This window comes from Bombina bombina, chromosome 8 (genome assembly GCF_027579735.1).
Source record: "Bombina bombina isolate aBomBom1 chromosome 8, aBomBom1.pri, whole genome shotgun sequence".
In the NCBI taxonomy this organism is placed as follows: domain Eukaryota; kingdom Metazoa; phylum Chordata; class Amphibia; order Anura; family Bombinatoridae; genus Bombina; species Bombina bombina.
The window spans coordinates 224425179-224442232 of NC_069506.1; the positions used below are offsets into that span (position 1 = coordinate 224425179).

The 17054-nt window shown below is 40.2% G+C and overlaps 1 protein-coding gene across 2 annotated transcripts in view; it reads right to left on the bottom strand.

Moving 5' to 3' along the window:
* Nucleotides 1-17054, bottom strand: part of LOC128638963 (guanylate-binding protein 1-like) — a 374647-nt gene that overhangs the window by 111778 nt on the left and 245815 nt on the right. For both annotated transcript variants that reach the window (XM_053691105.1, XM_053691106.1), the window contains one exon: nucleotides 5991-6184. In XM_053691105.1, the coding sequence (XP_053547080.1) occupies nucleotides 5991-6184 (194 nt within the window). The remainder of the gene's footprint in view (nucleotides 1-5990; nucleotides 6185-17054) is intronic.

Genomic DNA, 17054 nt, shown 5'->3' on the forward strand with positions numbered 1-17054 from the left:
ATATATATTTACACACAGTGTATATATATATATATATATATATATATATATATATATATATATATATATAGTATATATATACACATATATATTGGCACACATGATCACCAAGGGGTGTCCCTCTTTTGAATTTTGGAATGTTGGGAGGTTTGCTGATGGCCACCTAAACATACTACCCCTTGTGACCCCCATGCTGCTACTATAAACATGTAGTCTGTAGAAATAGAAATGTTAAAGTGACATTGAAGTAACTTTTATTTGTTGCCTCTAGCAGAGCACATATTAAATGTATTATTTTTTTCAGACTTTTTTTTTTCTGTACATTTTTTTTGTATTCCCAATATCCTTGTAGTGAAACTTCATGAGCAAGAGTTAATGTATTTTATGTGGTTTAGCGTTGCCTTGCTCTGTTAATCTTATAAGAAGAAGGAGCTAATGGTACAATTCTCAGCATCAGTATTTTCTGCTAAGATGGGGGTTAGTAAGGACATACATTTTGCTGTGTAATGTGTGCTGTGTGCCTGCATGTGAATGCTGTGTGTGTTGTGTGCTTTGTGCCTGCATGTGAATGCTGTGTGTTGTGTGTCTGCATGTATGTGAATGCTATGTGTGTTGTGTGTCTGCATGTATGTGAATGCTGTGTGTGTTGTGCACCTGCATGTATGTGAATGCTGTGTGTGTGTTGTGCACCTGCATGTATGTGAATGCTGTGCATGTTGTGTGTCTGCATGTATGTGAATGTTGTGTGCCTGCATGTATGTGAAGGCTGTGTGTTGTGTGCCGGCATGTATGTTAATGCGGTGTAGTGTGTGTTGTGTGCCTGCATGTATGTGAATAAGAAATGGTGGGGGGGGGGGGGGGTAGTGGGCCTTTGTGCCCTAAAATGCCCGGGGCTTTTTTTGTTCCCAGTCCGGCCCTGCCCATCTGTCTAAGTGCCCATCTTTAAGTGGCAGAACTAAGAATTAGACAAGAATTTCAACTGCACAGATTGCTATTTAATTAAGCATAATATCTACTGAATTTAACCCTGCTATTTCTCATTTACTTTCAGGTATGTCCCTTTAAAACCGCTATTTTTGCTGGATTTATTACACTTTTCTTAACCCCTGGTATGTCCATTTAAAACCCCTGTTTTTGCTGGCTTTATTACACTTTTTTAAACACCTCTGTGTCACTCTAACCCACTGTCTACGCCTTAATCTGCTCTTATTCTGTCCCCAGCATGTGCATTTCATTATTGTCTAACTTTGCTTTACTAATTCATTAATTTATTTCCACCCAATTTCCTTTCTTTAATCTATCCCTCTAATCTTTTTGTAGTTTTTAGTCTCCTCACCTGGGTGTAACCTATCTTCCTGTCTCCAATCAATTAACTTTATTAATCTCAGCTGTCTGTAAAAGCCCTATAAATTTAAGACCAGTTAGGGGAGAGCGTTTTCTGGGGCCTGAGCTTTTGCAGAGTATTCTATCTCTCTAAGCTCCCCTCTGTCTAAATGACCATCTTTAAGTGGCAGAACTAAGAATTAGACAAGAATTTCAACTGCACAGATTGCTACTTATTTAAGCCTAACATCTACTGAATCTAACCCTGCTATTTCTAATTTACTTTCAGGTATGTCCCTTTAAAACCCCTATTTCTGCTGGATTTATTACACTTTTCTTAACCCCTGGTATGTCCCTTTAAAACCCATTTTTTGCTGGCTTTATTACACTTTTCTTAACCCCTGTGTGTAAATCTAACCCACTGTCTACGCCTTAATCTGCTCTTATTCTGTCCCCAGCATGTGCATTTCTTTATTCTCTAACTTTGACAGCAACTTTAACTAATTAAATAATTTATTTTCACCCAATTTCCATTCTTAAATCTACCCCTCTGATCTTGTTGTAGTTTTAGTCTCCTCACCTGAGTGTAACCTATCTTCCTGTCTCCAATCAATTAACTTTATTAACCTCAGCTGTCTGTAAAAACCCTATAAATTTAAGATCAGTTAGGGGAGAGCGTTTGTTGGGGCCTGAGTGTTTACAGAGTATTCCATCTCTCTAAGCTCTCATCTGTCTAAGTGACCATCTTTAAGTGGCAGAACTAAGAATTAGACAAGAATTGAACAAGATTTGAAGAAGATTTGAGGCAAGCAAAATATTTTAATTTCTTTTTTGCACTTAATATTCTACTATGTTTTCTTCACTGCTTTTCCTTACAACAGTCTCATGCCTATTCCACAGGCATGCTCACATGCTTATACCTTACCCTTCTCCACATGCAGTTTATATTTGCCCCTCTCTCCTTCCCTCTCCTTACCTTAGCTCTCATGAACTACTTTTTATTTTTAAATCCATGTCACTGAACTGCACCACCTCACAGAAATACCCACACTGCTATAAATCTCATTCTCACCTACTCTTACTTTCCATCTTACTGCTATTAGCATCAGGCGACATCTCTCCAAATTCTGGGCTCACCTTTTTTCCCACCATTACCCAATTACACACACCTTATAGAACCAAAAGCAACACACATAACCTCATTTCCATCCAATGCATCCCATACACACACACACTCCTTTCACTTGTGCACTATTGAACTCTCGCTCTGTCTGTAACAAACTTACAACCATTCATGACCTGTTTATTTTAAATGCTTTCACCCTTTTAGCAATTACCGAAACCTGGCTATCTTCTTCCGACACCATTTCCACTGCTGCTCTCACACATGGTGGTCTTAACTTTAGCCATACCCCTAGGCCAGTTGAGAAACGTGGCGGCGTTGTTGGGATCCTGCCCTCCCCCCCTGCACTTATCAGTACTTACCTCCAATCCCATCTCTCTCCTTCTCTTACTTTGAAGTCCACTGTATTCGCCTGTTCTCCCCCCTCTCCCTCAAAATGACAGTCATCTATCGCCCTCCTGACCCTACCTCCCAATTATTTGACAACTTTGCCACCTGGCTTCCTCACTTTCTCTCTACAAATATACCAACTCTAATTATTGGGGACTTCAACATTCCCATGAACAACCCATCTGCCCCTGCTGCCTCTAAACTTCTTTCACTCACATCCAACTTCGGTCTCTCACAATCCACCCTATTCCCTACCCAATGTGATGGACACTCCATCAATCTAGTATTTTCTTACCTCTGTTCTATATCTGACCTCTCCCGTCGTCCTTTTCCCATTTCAGACCATCACCTCGTCACCTATAATATTAATGCAACAGCTAATCCCACTTCTCCATCCCGCTCCCGCACCTGTAGAAATTTACATGCTCTGGATACACTTTAATTTTAAAAAATCATTCAATATCTCCTCCCTCACACTTACACTATAACCTGCCCTCTCTCAGCAAACACGCTATTTGCAAAAATGCTCCCATACTGCTGAGCGTGTCTGGAGGAAAAGTCACTCTGAACCTGATTTCATACACTATAAGTTTATTCTTCGCTCATACACTTCTGCCCTTCACTTAGCCAAGCAAACCTACTTCTCTTCTCTTATATCTACTCTTTCCTCAAACCCTAAATGACTCTTCTCCACCTTTAACACTCTCCTCTACCCACCTGTTCCATTCCCCTTCCCCGTCCGTCTTTAGTGCTCAAGACCTGGCAGACTACTTTTTAAACAAAACACGTACTATCCGAAGCAACATCACAACACCAGCCTGCAATATTCCAACAACAGGCCCAGTTACACCCTCGGCCATCCTCTGCATCCTCAATCCAGCCACTGAGAATCAAGTTTCTTCCTTACTATCTTTCTCAATCCTCACTACCTGCCCTTTCGACCCTATCCCATCCCATCTAATACCCTCCCTATCTTCCACCCTCACTCCTGCTCTTACCCACATCTTCAACCTATCTCTCTCTACCGGCTCATTCCCATCTTCTTTCAAACACGCAAAAGTCACTCCCATACTCAAAAAAACCCTCCCTTGACCTTAATTCTCCTGAAAGCTACCGCCCCATATCACTGCTTCCACTAACATCAAAACTCCTTGAAAAATTAGTTTACAATCGCCTAACCTACTTCCTGTCTGCCAATTCCTTGCTTGACCCCCTACAATCTGGATTCCGCCCCAAACACTCAAATGAGACTGCCCTTACCAAGGTTACGAACACACTTCTCTCTGCTAAAAATATTGGCCACTACTCAATACTCATCTTACTTGACCTCTCAGCTGCCTTCGACACAGTTGACCACCCCCTCCTCCTACAGACCCTTAGCTTTTTTGGCCTCCGTGACACTGCTCTTTCCTGGATTCACTCCTATCTTTCTCAAAGGTCTTTTTCTGTGTCATTTGCCAGCATTTCCTCTTCTCCAATGCCTCTGTCTGTTGGAGTACCTCAAGGATCTGTTCTGGGTCCTCTACTCTTTAACATTTATACTTCTTCACTGGGTAAACTTATTAACCGTTATGGCTTCAAATATCACCTATATGGTGATGACACCCAGATCTACCTCTCCACCCCTGCTCTCCCTCTGTCCTTTTCTCATGTCAGCGACTGCTTATCTGGTGTTTCTTCCTGGATGGACTCTCACCACCTAAAGATTAACATGACCAAGACTGAGCTCCTTCTTATCCCCCCTCAAGCTCTATGCTGACTTCTGACTTCTCTATCCCTGTTGAGAGCATTACAATTTTCCCATTGCCCCAAGTCCGCTGCCTCGGAGTTACACTTGACTCAAATCTATCCTTCGTCCCCCATATCCAATCGCTTTCTACATCCTGTCGCAACCATCTATGCAATATTTCCAAGATTCAACCTTTTCTGTGCACTAACACCACAAAGCAAATAATCCACTCCTTGTTATTTCCCGACTTCACTACTGCAATAACCTACTTACTGGCCTTCCTCTTTCCTGCCTCTCCCCCCTTCGATCCATCCTAAATGCCTCTGCCAGGCTGTTCCACCTTTCCCGTCGCTCTGTATCTGCTGCACCTCTCTGCGAGTCACTTCATTAGCTCCCCATTCACAGCAGAATTAAATTCAAAATTCTCACCCTTGCATACAAAGCGCTCAACAACACCACTCCCTACCTATCCTCTCTAATCAGCAAGTATATTTCAGCCCCCTACTAAGATCCAACAATGACATGCAACTATCACCTCTTCTCATGCTAGACTGCAGGACTTCTGTCGTGCAGCACCTACCCTCTGGAAAACTCTCCCTCGTGCTGTCAGGCATTGCCGTAATCTTTCTTCCTTTAAATGCTCTCTGAAGACTTTTCTGTTCAGAAAAGCCTACCACCCAACTAAATAATATTTCTCTTACCTAACAAAATTTCCCCCATCTAACTCTGCATTAACATCTTTCTCAATCTTGCAGTCCTCACCTCCTGTTTCTCAACCTCCTACCCTTCTAGATTGTAAGTTTCCACGGGAATAGGGCCCTCAATTCCTCCTGTATGTGTTTGTAAATTTTGCCAGTATATATTATTGTTTTATTTAAATGAACTGTATTCATGGACAGCGCTGCGGAATATAATGGTGCTTCATCAATAGAGTATAATAATAATAATAATAAATGTGGTTTATATTATTTAGAGTATAAATACTTAAGGAGTCCATACTTAAACAACATAATTATTTTATTTTTCTTTATGATTTCAGACATAAGCAGTGAGGGGCAGATTTATGATCCTGCGGACGGACATGATACGATGTAGTGGATCATGTTTGCCGCACATCGATAAATGCCGACACCATACGCTGTCGGCATTTATCATTACACAAGCAGTTCTGGTGAACTGCTTGTGCAATGCCACCCCCTGGAGATAAAAGGTCTAGAACCAACCCTATATGGATTTAAAAATGTGGGCAGTGTACTCCTTTACATGGTGTTTAAAGATCATTCTCCTGGTATAAATTGAACCCTTAACCAGTTCTTTGTATTCTGAGTAAATGCATAATTTTAGAGCTGAAAACACAAATGCTGTGTACAATATAGGTTCTATTACTGGTTTGTATTTGTGGTATATATTTCTTGTTTACTTTACCTCTAGTTTTCGTTCAATCAGCTTTTCATTTTCTCTTTTCACATTTTCTCGATCCTCTTCCGTCTTCTTCTTCAGCAGCTCTATGTGCTGTTCATTACTTTTTTTTTGAATTTCTAAAAGTTCCTTAATTTTATTTTCATTTTCCTTTTTCAACTTATTTATCATTTCAGCAGCTTTAATCTTAACTTCCCGTTCTAAAGTTGAAAGAAAGTTATACAAATATTAAGAGATTACTTCAGCAACCTGGGCAGCCTAAACCTCTACCATGTTCTGCATGCTTATCAATGTAGTTTTTCAACACTTTATACCATACTCTCTATAGCAGCTTAAAGATTCAGCCCCTACACCTTCCTGAACTCTCATGCTACAAAGGCGCAATCTACTTTCTGTAAGTTATATGCTTTATATTGCACTTTGCAGTTACTTGAAAAATTGCTATAAAAGAAAAAAATGAAAGCCCTCATTTCAGTCATGATGTCTTATGTGGGCTGAACAGCACAATCTTGAAACAAATTTGCATGATATTACTTTGTTCTTAATTAGTCAAAATTATTCTAAATAATACTTTTATGATTCCAATATAACAGGCATTTTTCACTTCAATTCTGTTTTCAGATTTGTATATTTCTTTTAAAGCAACATCAAATGCAGTAGAATTGCATAATCCACAAATGCATAAGTAAAAAGGCAATGCAATAGCATTTACTCTAAATTTCCAATGAGCAGTAACTTTTTTTCCCTGAGTAATGTCAAAGATTTCTTCCTTTTCCCTGCCATCAACCCATTAGTGATTCATATACATATACACTGTTAACTCTTGCTTATGCTCAGTAGGAGCGGGTGACTCAGTCAGAAAGTGTCTATATAAAAAGATGTACATTTGCAAGTTTTTTTTAAAATTGCATGCCCGATCTGAATAATTAAAGTTTCATTTTGAATATAGTGCCCCTTTAAAGGGAAAGGAAACCCCAACATTTTCTTTCATGATTTGGATAGAACATACAATTTCAAACCACATTCCAATTTCCAATTATTATCAAATCTGCTTCATTATCTTGTTATCCTTTGCTGAAGGAACAGGATTGCACTATTGGCAGCTAGTCAGCCAATCACAAGAGACAAATGTGTGCCGGCACCAATCATCAGCTAGCTCCCACTAGTGTATGATTTATGCAAATTCTTTTTCAACAAGGGTTACCAAGAGAAAAAAGCACATTTGAAAATAGAAGTGAATTTAAAAGTGCCTTAACCCTTTGAGTGCTAAGCTGGATTTAATATTTTTCAGTTTATACTTTTTTTGCTTTTGTTTCCCCCATGACTTTCCAACGGTGGGTCTTGGGGGTCTGTAGCTGCTTAGATCCCTGAGAAACAGGCTTATAAGCAGCATGCCCCCTTTCCCTATACTTTGTATTGACAATTTTAAATACATTTGCGCAGTGACGTCATCACGTCATTGTGCATGACGTCACCACACGTAACGGGAAGCCCCAGCGATGCCTGTCACTATGCAAACCCGATCACCGGGGTAGGAACGGGTGGGAGCCCCCAGATTGCAAAAAAGGTAGTTGAATGCTAGTGACGGCTCTGAGCCCTCATTAGCACTTAAAACATGCTCTATTTGAATCATGCAAGTTTAATTTTGACTTTTCTATCCCTTTAATATCCTTTGTTGAAACATAGCTTTTTCCTTGAAAGAATACTGAGGTAGGCTCAGGAACATTCACATGTCTGGAGCACTATATACTAAAGAATATGTGTAGCAATCCTTGTATTTTCACGCTTATTCAAAAGGAAATGCAACAGAACATGCATACAGTAAATCACACAAATGGACACATATTGTACAAGCAAAAGCATAAATGTGTAAACCACATAAAGGTTTGTATGTTGTCATCTAATCAGATTTTTGGTAAAAATATGTTATTAAAATGTATGGAAAATGTGTCCCTTTAATGCTTCACTTAAGTGTAATTATTAGTGCAGGGAGTTCAGATAAAGAATAAGTGCCACAATTTCACACAATACCATTAAAACATGCACAACAAAGTCAAGCATCTGTTTTCTGCAACAATATATACACAGAGGGTTAGATTACAAGTGCGGTGCAAATGATTTTGCGCTAGCATAAACATGATTTCGCAAGCCATTTTCTTTCCGCTGATATTAAAGGGACAGTAAACACCAGCATTTTTGTTGTTTAAAAAGGTAGATAATCCCTTTATTACCCATTCCCCAATTTTGCATAACCAACACAGTTATATAAATACACTTTTTACCTCTGTGATTACCTTGTATCTATGGCTCTGCAAATTGCCCCCTTATTTCAGTTCTTTTGACAGACTTGCATTTTTAGCCAATCAGTGCTTGCTCCTAGGATCTTCACGTGCCTGAGATCAATGTTATCTATATGAAACACATGAACTAACACCCTCTAGTGGTGAAAAACTGTCAAAATGCTTTCAGATTAGAGGTGGCCTTCAAGGTCTAAGAAATTAGCATCTGAACCTCCTAGATTTAGCTTTCATCTAAGAATACCACGAGATCAAAGTAAAATTGGTAATAAAAGTAAAATAGAAATTACATGCCCTATTTAAATCATGAAAGTTTTTCTTTTTTACTTGACTGTCCCTTTAAGTTCAATACGATCTAAGAGCTGTGGTAAACTGGTTTCCAAAAATAAAAAGTTGCACAAAACATAACAAAAATACATTCCAAAGTACACTTTCACTCATAAAATACACTATTAACCCCTAAACCACCCCCACATTGCAAACACTAAATAATACTATTAACCCCTAAACCACATCCCCCCACATCACAAAAACTAAATAATACTATTAACCGCTAAACCGCAATCCCCCACATCGCAAACTACCTAAATAAACTATTAACCCCTAATCAACCATTCCCCCACATGTCAAAGTACCTAAATAAACTATTAACCCCAAAAACCACCATCCCCCCACAACGCAAAGATATACTAACATCTAAACTTATTGACATTTTATGTTATTGTGTTTTCTGCATACTATAAATTGGAAGGACTGACATATTGGGGGGTAGTTATCATCGTGTCAACTTTCCTGCCTTCGCCGGCCCAATACGCCCGTCTTAGCTCGCCTACCCTCGCCGCCGGAGACCTGAAAAAATACGCCTAAGTTATCAAAAAAAGCTGTCAAAAAGCCGCGGGGCGATGAGCAGCGGACTGTGAGAGTTATCACTCATCCGATCTCGCTGCTCTTCGGCTGTTTGACAGCTTTCTTGCTAGCCTGTCACTAAGCACTCACACTAAACTACACTGTTCTACCCCCTATACCGGTGCCCCCGGAGCCCCCCGCAACTAAATAAAGTGACTAACCCCTAAACCGCCGCTTCTAGACCCTGCCGCAAGTCTTATAAATGTATTAACCCCTAAACCGCCGCTCCCAGACACCGCCGCAACTCTTATAAATGTATTAACCCCTAAACCACCGCTCTCGGACACCGCTGCCACCTACATTATACCTAGTAACCCCTATCCTGCCCCCCCTATACCGTCGCCCTCTATAATAAAGTTATTAACCCCTATCCTGCTGATCCCGCACCTCGCCGCAAATAAAAAAATAGTTTAACCCCTAAACCGCCGCTCCCTGAACCCGCCGCAACCTATATTAAATTTATTAACCACTATCCTGCCCCCCCTACACCGTCGCCACCTATATTAAATTTATTAACCCCTATCCTGCCCCCCCTACACCGTCGCCACCTATAATAAACTTATTAACCCCTATCCTGCCCCCCCCTACACCGTCGCCACCTATAATAAATTTATTAACCCCTATCCTGCCCCCCACTACACCGCCGCCACTGTAATAAAATTATTAACCCCTAAACCTAAGTTAAACACTAACCCTAACAACCCCTAACTAAAATATTAATTAAATAAATCTAAATCATATTTCTATTATGAACTAAATTAATCCTATTTAAAACTAAATACTTACCTATAAAATAAACCCTAATATAGCTACAATATAAATAATAATTATATTGTAGCTATCTTAGGATTTATTTTTATTTTACAGGTACCTTTCAATTTATTTTAACTAGGTACAATAGCTATTAAATAGTTATTAACTATTTAATAGCTTACCTAGCTAAAATAAAGAGAAATTTACCTGTAAAATAAAAACTAACCTAAGTTACAATTACACCTAACACTACACTATACTTTAATAAATTATTCCTATTTAAAACTAAATACTTACCTGTAAAATAAACCCTAAGATAGCTACAATATAATTAATAATTACATTGTAGCTAGCTTAGGATTTATATTTATTTTACAGGTAACTTTGTATTTATATTAGCTAGTTAGAATAGTTATTAAATAGTTATTAACTATTTAATAACTGCCTAGCTAAAAGAAATACAAAATTACCTGTAAAATAAATCCTAACCTAAGTTACAATTAAACTTAACACTACACTATCATTAAATAAATTAAATAAACTACCTACAAATAACTACAATTAAATACAATTACATAAACTAACTAAAGTACAAAAAATAAAAAAAGCTAAGTTACAAAAAATAAAAAAAATAAGTTACAAACATTTAAAAAATATTACAACAATTTTAAGCTACTTACACCTAATCTAAGCCCCCTAATAAAATAACAAACCCCCCCAAAATAAAAAAATGCCCTACCCTATTCTACATTAAAAAAGTTCAAAGCTCTTTTACCTTACCAGCCCTTAAAAGGGCCTTTTGTGGGGGCATGCCCCAAAGAGTTCAGCTCTTTTGCCTGTAAAATAAAAATACAACCCCCCCAACATTAAAACCCACCACCCACATACCCCTAATCTAACCCAAACCCCCCTTAAAATAACCTAACACTAATCCCCTGAAGATCATCCTACCTTGTCTTCACTCAGCCGAGCAGCGATGGAACCGAAGAGGACATCCGGACCGGCAGAAGTTATCCTCCAAGGGGCGCTGAAGAAATCTTCCATCCGATGAAGTGATCCTCCAAGCGGCGCTGAAGAAATCTTCCATCCGGGCGAGGTCATCTTCCAAGAGGCGCTGAAGAAGTCTTCTATCCGGGCGAGGTCATCTTCGAAGCCGGGTCTTGAATCTTCATCCCGCCGACGCGGAACATCCTTCTTTCCCGATGAACTACCGACGAATGAAGGCTCCTTTAAGGGACGTCATCCAAGATGGCGTCCCTTCAATTCCGATTGGCTGATAGGATTCTATCAGCCAATTGGAATTAAGGTAGGAAAATTCTGATTGGCTGATGGAATCAGCCAATCAGATTGAGCTCGCATTCTATTGGCTGTTCCGATCAGCCAATAGAATGCGAGCTCAATCTGATTGGCTGATTCCATCAGCCAATCAGAATTTTCCTACCTTAATTCCGATTGGCTGATAGAATCCTATCAGCCAATCGGAATTGAAGGGACGCCATCTTGGATGACGTCCCTTAAAGGAGCCTTCATTCGTCGGTAGTTCGTCGGGAAAGAAGGATGTTCCGCGTCGGCGGGATGAAGATGGCGGGATCAAGACCCGGCTTCGAAGATGACCTCGCCCGGATAGAAGACTTCTTCAGCGCCTCTTGGAAGATGACCTCGCCCAGATGGAAGATTTCTTCAGCGCCGCTTGGAGGATCACTTCATCGGATGGAAGATTTCTTCAGCGCCCCTTGGAGGATAACTTCTGCTGGTCCGGATGTCCTCTTCGGTTCCATCGCTGCTCGGCTGAGTGAAGACAAGGTAGGATGATCTTCAGGGGATTAGTGTTAGGTTATTTTAAGGGGGTTTGGGTTAGATTAGGGGTATGTGGGTGGTGGGTTTTAATGTTGGGGGGGTTGTATTTTTATTTTACAGGCAAAAGAGCTGAACTCTTTGGGGCATGCCCCCACAAAAGGCCCTTTTAAGGGCTGGTAAGGTAAAAGAGCTTTGAACTTTTTAATGTAGAATAGGGTAGGGCATTTTTTTTATTTTGGGGGGGTTTGTTATTTTATTAGGGGGCTTAGATTAGGTGTAAGTATCTTAAAATTGTTGTAATATTTTTTAAATGTTTGTAACTTATTTTTTTTTTTTTGTACTTTAGTTAGTTTATGTAATTGTATTTAATTGTAGTTATTTGTAGGAAGTTTATTTAATTTATTTAATGATAGTGTAGTGTTAAGTTTAATTGTAACTTAGGTTAGGATTTTTTTTACAGGTAATTTTGTATTTCTTTTAGCTAGGTAGTTATTAAATAGTTAATAACTATTTAATAACTATTCTAACTAGCTAAAATAAATACAAAGTTACCTGTAAAATAAATATAAATCCTTAGATAGCTACAATGTAATTATTAATTATATTGTAGCTATATTAGGGTTTATTTTACAGGTAAGTATTTACTTTTAAATAGGAATAATTTATTAAAGTATAGTGTAGTGTTAGGTGTAATTGTAACTTAGGTTAGTTTTTATTTTACAGGTAAATTTCTCTTTATTTTAGCTAGGAAAGCTATTAAATAGTTAATAACTATTTAATAGCTATTGTACCTAGTTAAAATAAATTGAAAGGTACCTGTAAAATAAAAATAAATCCTTAGATAGCTACAATATAATTATTATTTATATTGTAGCTATATTAGCGTTTATTTTATAGGTAAGTATTTAGTTTTAAATAGGATTAACTTTGTTCATAATAGAAATATGATTTAGATTTATTTAATTAATATTTAAGTTAGGGGGGTGTTAGGGTTAGTGTTAGACTTAGGTTTAGGGGTTAATAATTTTATTACAGTGGCGGCGGTGTAGTGGGGGGCAGGATAGGGGTTAATAAATTTATTATAGGTGGCGACGGTGTAGGGGGGGCAGGATAGGGGTTAATAAATTTATTATAGGTGGCAACGGTGTAGAAGGGGGCAGGATAGGGGTTAATAAATTTATTATAGGTGGCGACGGTGTAGGGGGGCAGGATAGGGGTTAATAAATTTATTATAGGTGTCGACGGTGTAGAAGGGGGCAGGATAGGGGTTAATAAATTTATTATAGGTGTAGACAGTGTAGGGGGGCAGGATAGGGGTTAATAAATTTAATATAGGTTGCGGGGGTCCGGGAGCGGCAGTTTAGGGGTTAAACTATTTATTTAGTTGCGGCGAGGTGCGGGATCAGCAAGATAGGGGTTAATAAATTTATTATAGAGGGCGGCGGTATGGGGGGGCAGGATAGGGGTTACTAGGTATAATGTAGTTGGCGGTGGGCTCCGGGAGCGGCGGTTTAGGGGTTAATATGTATAGAGTAGCTTGCGGTGGGCTCCGGGAGTGGCGGTTTAGGGGTTAACATATTTATTATAGTGTCGGTGGGCTCCGGGAGCGGCAGTTTAGGGGGTAATAACTTTATTTAGTTGCGGGGGTGTAGGGGGGACAGATTAGTGGTGTTTAGACTCGGGGTACATGTTAGGGTGTTAGGTGCAGACATCTTCCATAGGAATGAATGGGATGTCTGGCAGCAGCGAACTTGTACTTTCGCTATGGTCAGACTCCCATTGATTCCTATGGGATCCGCCGCCTCCAGGCTGGCGGTTTGAAAACCAGGTACGCTGGGCCGGAAAAGTGCCGAGCGTACCTGCTAGTTTTTTGATAACTAGCAAAAGTAGTGAGATTGTGCCGTACTTGTGTGCGGAACATCTGGAGTGACGTAAGAATCGATCTGTGTCGGACGGAGTCCGGCGGATCGAAATTTACGTCACAAACTTCTACTTTTGCCGGTCTGTAGCCTTTGATAACTAAGGCGAATCAGCCGCGCCACAAATACGCTGCGGAATTCCAGCGTATTTGAGGTTGACGGCTTGATAACTAGGCCCCATGGTCTATTAGATCACTGTTTGACAGCGTGATCTTTTGTTTAACACCCACATAATGGATACTGCTGCAGAAGCAGAGGGGGAACTGATCTGTGGGGCTGATTAATTATTTTTCACTGAGGAGGATGCGGCCCGAATCAGATTTTCAAGCATCCCCACGGGAACAACTGATCAACCATCCTATGTATATGACAAATTGCTAAAACTTAAAAGAAAAGGTATAGATCTATCCCTACATGGGAGCTACCTGTCAGAATCTCAGTAGCCGGGTACTAACGGATGTGGAACTTAAATTTACTTAATAAGGGCCTATCATTTGTTCCCACAGGTAAAATGGATGAATTTCAGAGATATGTGGATAGCCAAAAATTCAGCAGAACCCTTACACTGAGGGAATACTTTGAGCCGAATAGGGGAGAAATATCTGCCCTGAGAACCACAAGTTCATTTGATCCATGTAGCAATATCCTGAGCAATAAAATCTTCACCAGAATGTTGTCCAAAGAACTTTTTAAATCCCTACTCCAGGAAAAACAACAGTTGACCTACTTTCAACAAAGAAGAATGGGAAGCACTTAAGGAATTAAAAGTGGATCAGACACTTATCTTCCGTGAAGCAGACAAAGGGGATGCACTGGTTGTCCTTGATTATAAGGATTACAAACAAGAGATACTGGGTCAACCCAGTGATGCCAATGCATAGAGCAAGATGAGGGTTAATCCCACGATAATATTAAAAAAACAAGTGGATGAGCTGATTGAGGAAGCAATAAAAAATAATTGGATCATGGAACAAGAGAAAAAGTACCTAACAGTAAATCACCCAAGAATTCTGGTACTATATACGGTACCCAAGATCCATAAAAGCTTGGAATCTCCCCCAGGTAGACCCATCGTGTCTGCAATAGGATCTAGTATGCAGCCCATGGCAACATACCTTGACAAGGTCCTACAGCCCATGGTTAGAAATATGGATTCCTTCATATTCGATTCTTCAACCATGATTAGAATATTGAGGGACATTCATGTCCAAGAGAGCACTATCCAGATCACTATGGACAGCCACAGGTCTGCATACAGTGATCCCACATGGGGAGGGCATTCAGGCAGTCACACAACAACTTAGACGTTACCCCTATGTGGGACCACCAGAAGACTTTCTTATGAAAGGATTGCGCCTGTGCCTTTAGAACAACTATTTCAAGTTTGAGAGGGACTATTACCTATAGATCTCTGGCATGGCCATGGGGTCAAATGTGTCCCCAACATAAACCAATCTACTTATGGCAGAATTTGAGACAGTGGGCACAGAAGCATTTAAGGATGAGAGGATAGTGTTCCACAAAAGGTACATAGATGAGAGCGGCGGTTTAGGGGTTAAACTATTTATTTAGTTGCGGCGAGGTGCGGGATCGGCAGGATAGGGGTTAATAAATTTATTATAGAGGGCGGCGGTATGGGGGGCAAGATAGGGGTTACTAGGTATAATGTAGTTGGCGGTGGGCTCCGGGAGCGGCGGTTTAGGGGTTAATATGTATAGAGTAGCTTGCGGTGGGCTCCGGGAGTGGCGGTTTAGGGGTTAACATATTTATTATAGTGTCGGTGGGCTCCAGGAGCGGCAGTTTAGGGGGTAATAACTTTATTTAGTTGCGGGGGTGTAGGGGGGACAGATTAGTGGTGTTTAGACTCGGGGTACATGTTAGGGTGTTAGGTGCAGACATCTCCCATAGGAATGAATGGGATGTCTGGCAGCAGCGAACTTGTACTTTCGCTATGGTCAGACTCCCATTGATTCCTATGGGATCCGCCGCCTCCAGGCTGGCAGTTTGAAAACCAGGTACGCTGGGCCAGAAAAGTGCCGAGCGTACCTGCTAGTTTTTTGATAACTAGCAAAAAGTAGTGAGATTGTGCCGTACTTGTGTGCGGAACATCTGGAGTGACGTAAGAATCGATCTGTGTCGGACGGAGTCCGGCGGATCGAAATTTACGTCACAAACTTCTACTTTTGCCGGTCTGTAGCCTTTGATAACTAAGGCGAATCAGCCGCGCCACAAATACGCTGCGGAATTCCAGCGTATTTGAGGTTGACGGCTTGATAACTAGGCCCCATGGTCTATTAGATCACTGTGTGACAGCGTGATCTTTTGTTTAACACCCACATTATGGATACTGCTGCAGAAGCAGAGGGGGAACTGATCTGTGGGGCTGATTAATTATTTTTCACTGAGGAGGATGCGGCCCGAATCAGATTTTCAAGCATCCCCACGGGAACAACTGATCAACCATTCTATGTATATGACAAATTGCTAAAACTTAAAAGAAAAGGTATAGATCTATCCCTACATGGGAGCTACCTGTCAGAATCTCAGTAGCCGGGTACTAACGGATGTGGAACTTAAATTTACTTAATAAGGGCCTATCATTTATTCCCACAGGTAAAATGGATGAATTTCAGAGATATGTGGATAGCCAAAAATTCAGCAGAACCCTTACACTGAGGGAATACTTTGAGCCGAATAGGGGAGAAATATCTGCCCTGAGAACCACAAGTTCATTTGATCCATGTAGCAATATCCTGAGCAATAAAATCTTCACCAGAATGTTGTCCAAAGAACTTTTTAAATCCCTACTCCAGGAAAAACAACAGGAGACCTACTTTCAACAAAGAAGAATGGGAAGCACTTAAGGAATTAAAAGTGGATCAGACACTTATCTTCCGTGAAGCAGACAAAGGGGATGCACTGGTTGTCCTTGATTATAAGGATTACAAACAAGAGATACTGGGTCAACCCAGTGATGCCAATGCATAGAGCAAGATGAGGGTTAATCCCACGATAATATTAAAAAAACAAGTGGATGAGCTGATTGAGGAAGCAATAAAAAATAATTGGATCATGGAACAAGAGAAAAAGTACCTAACAGTAAATCACCCAAGAATTCTGGTACTATATACGGTACCCAAGATCCATAAAAGCTTGGAATCTCCCCCAGGTAGACCCATCGTGTCTGCAATAGGATCTATTATGCAGCCCATGGCAACATACCTTGACAAGGTCCTACAGCCCATGGTTAGAAATATGGATTCCTTCATATTCGATTCTTCAACCATGATTAGAATATTGAGGGACATTCATGTCCAAGAGAGCACTATCCAGATCACTATGGACAGCCACAGGTCTGCATACAGTGATCCCACATGGGGAGGGCATTCAGGCAGTCA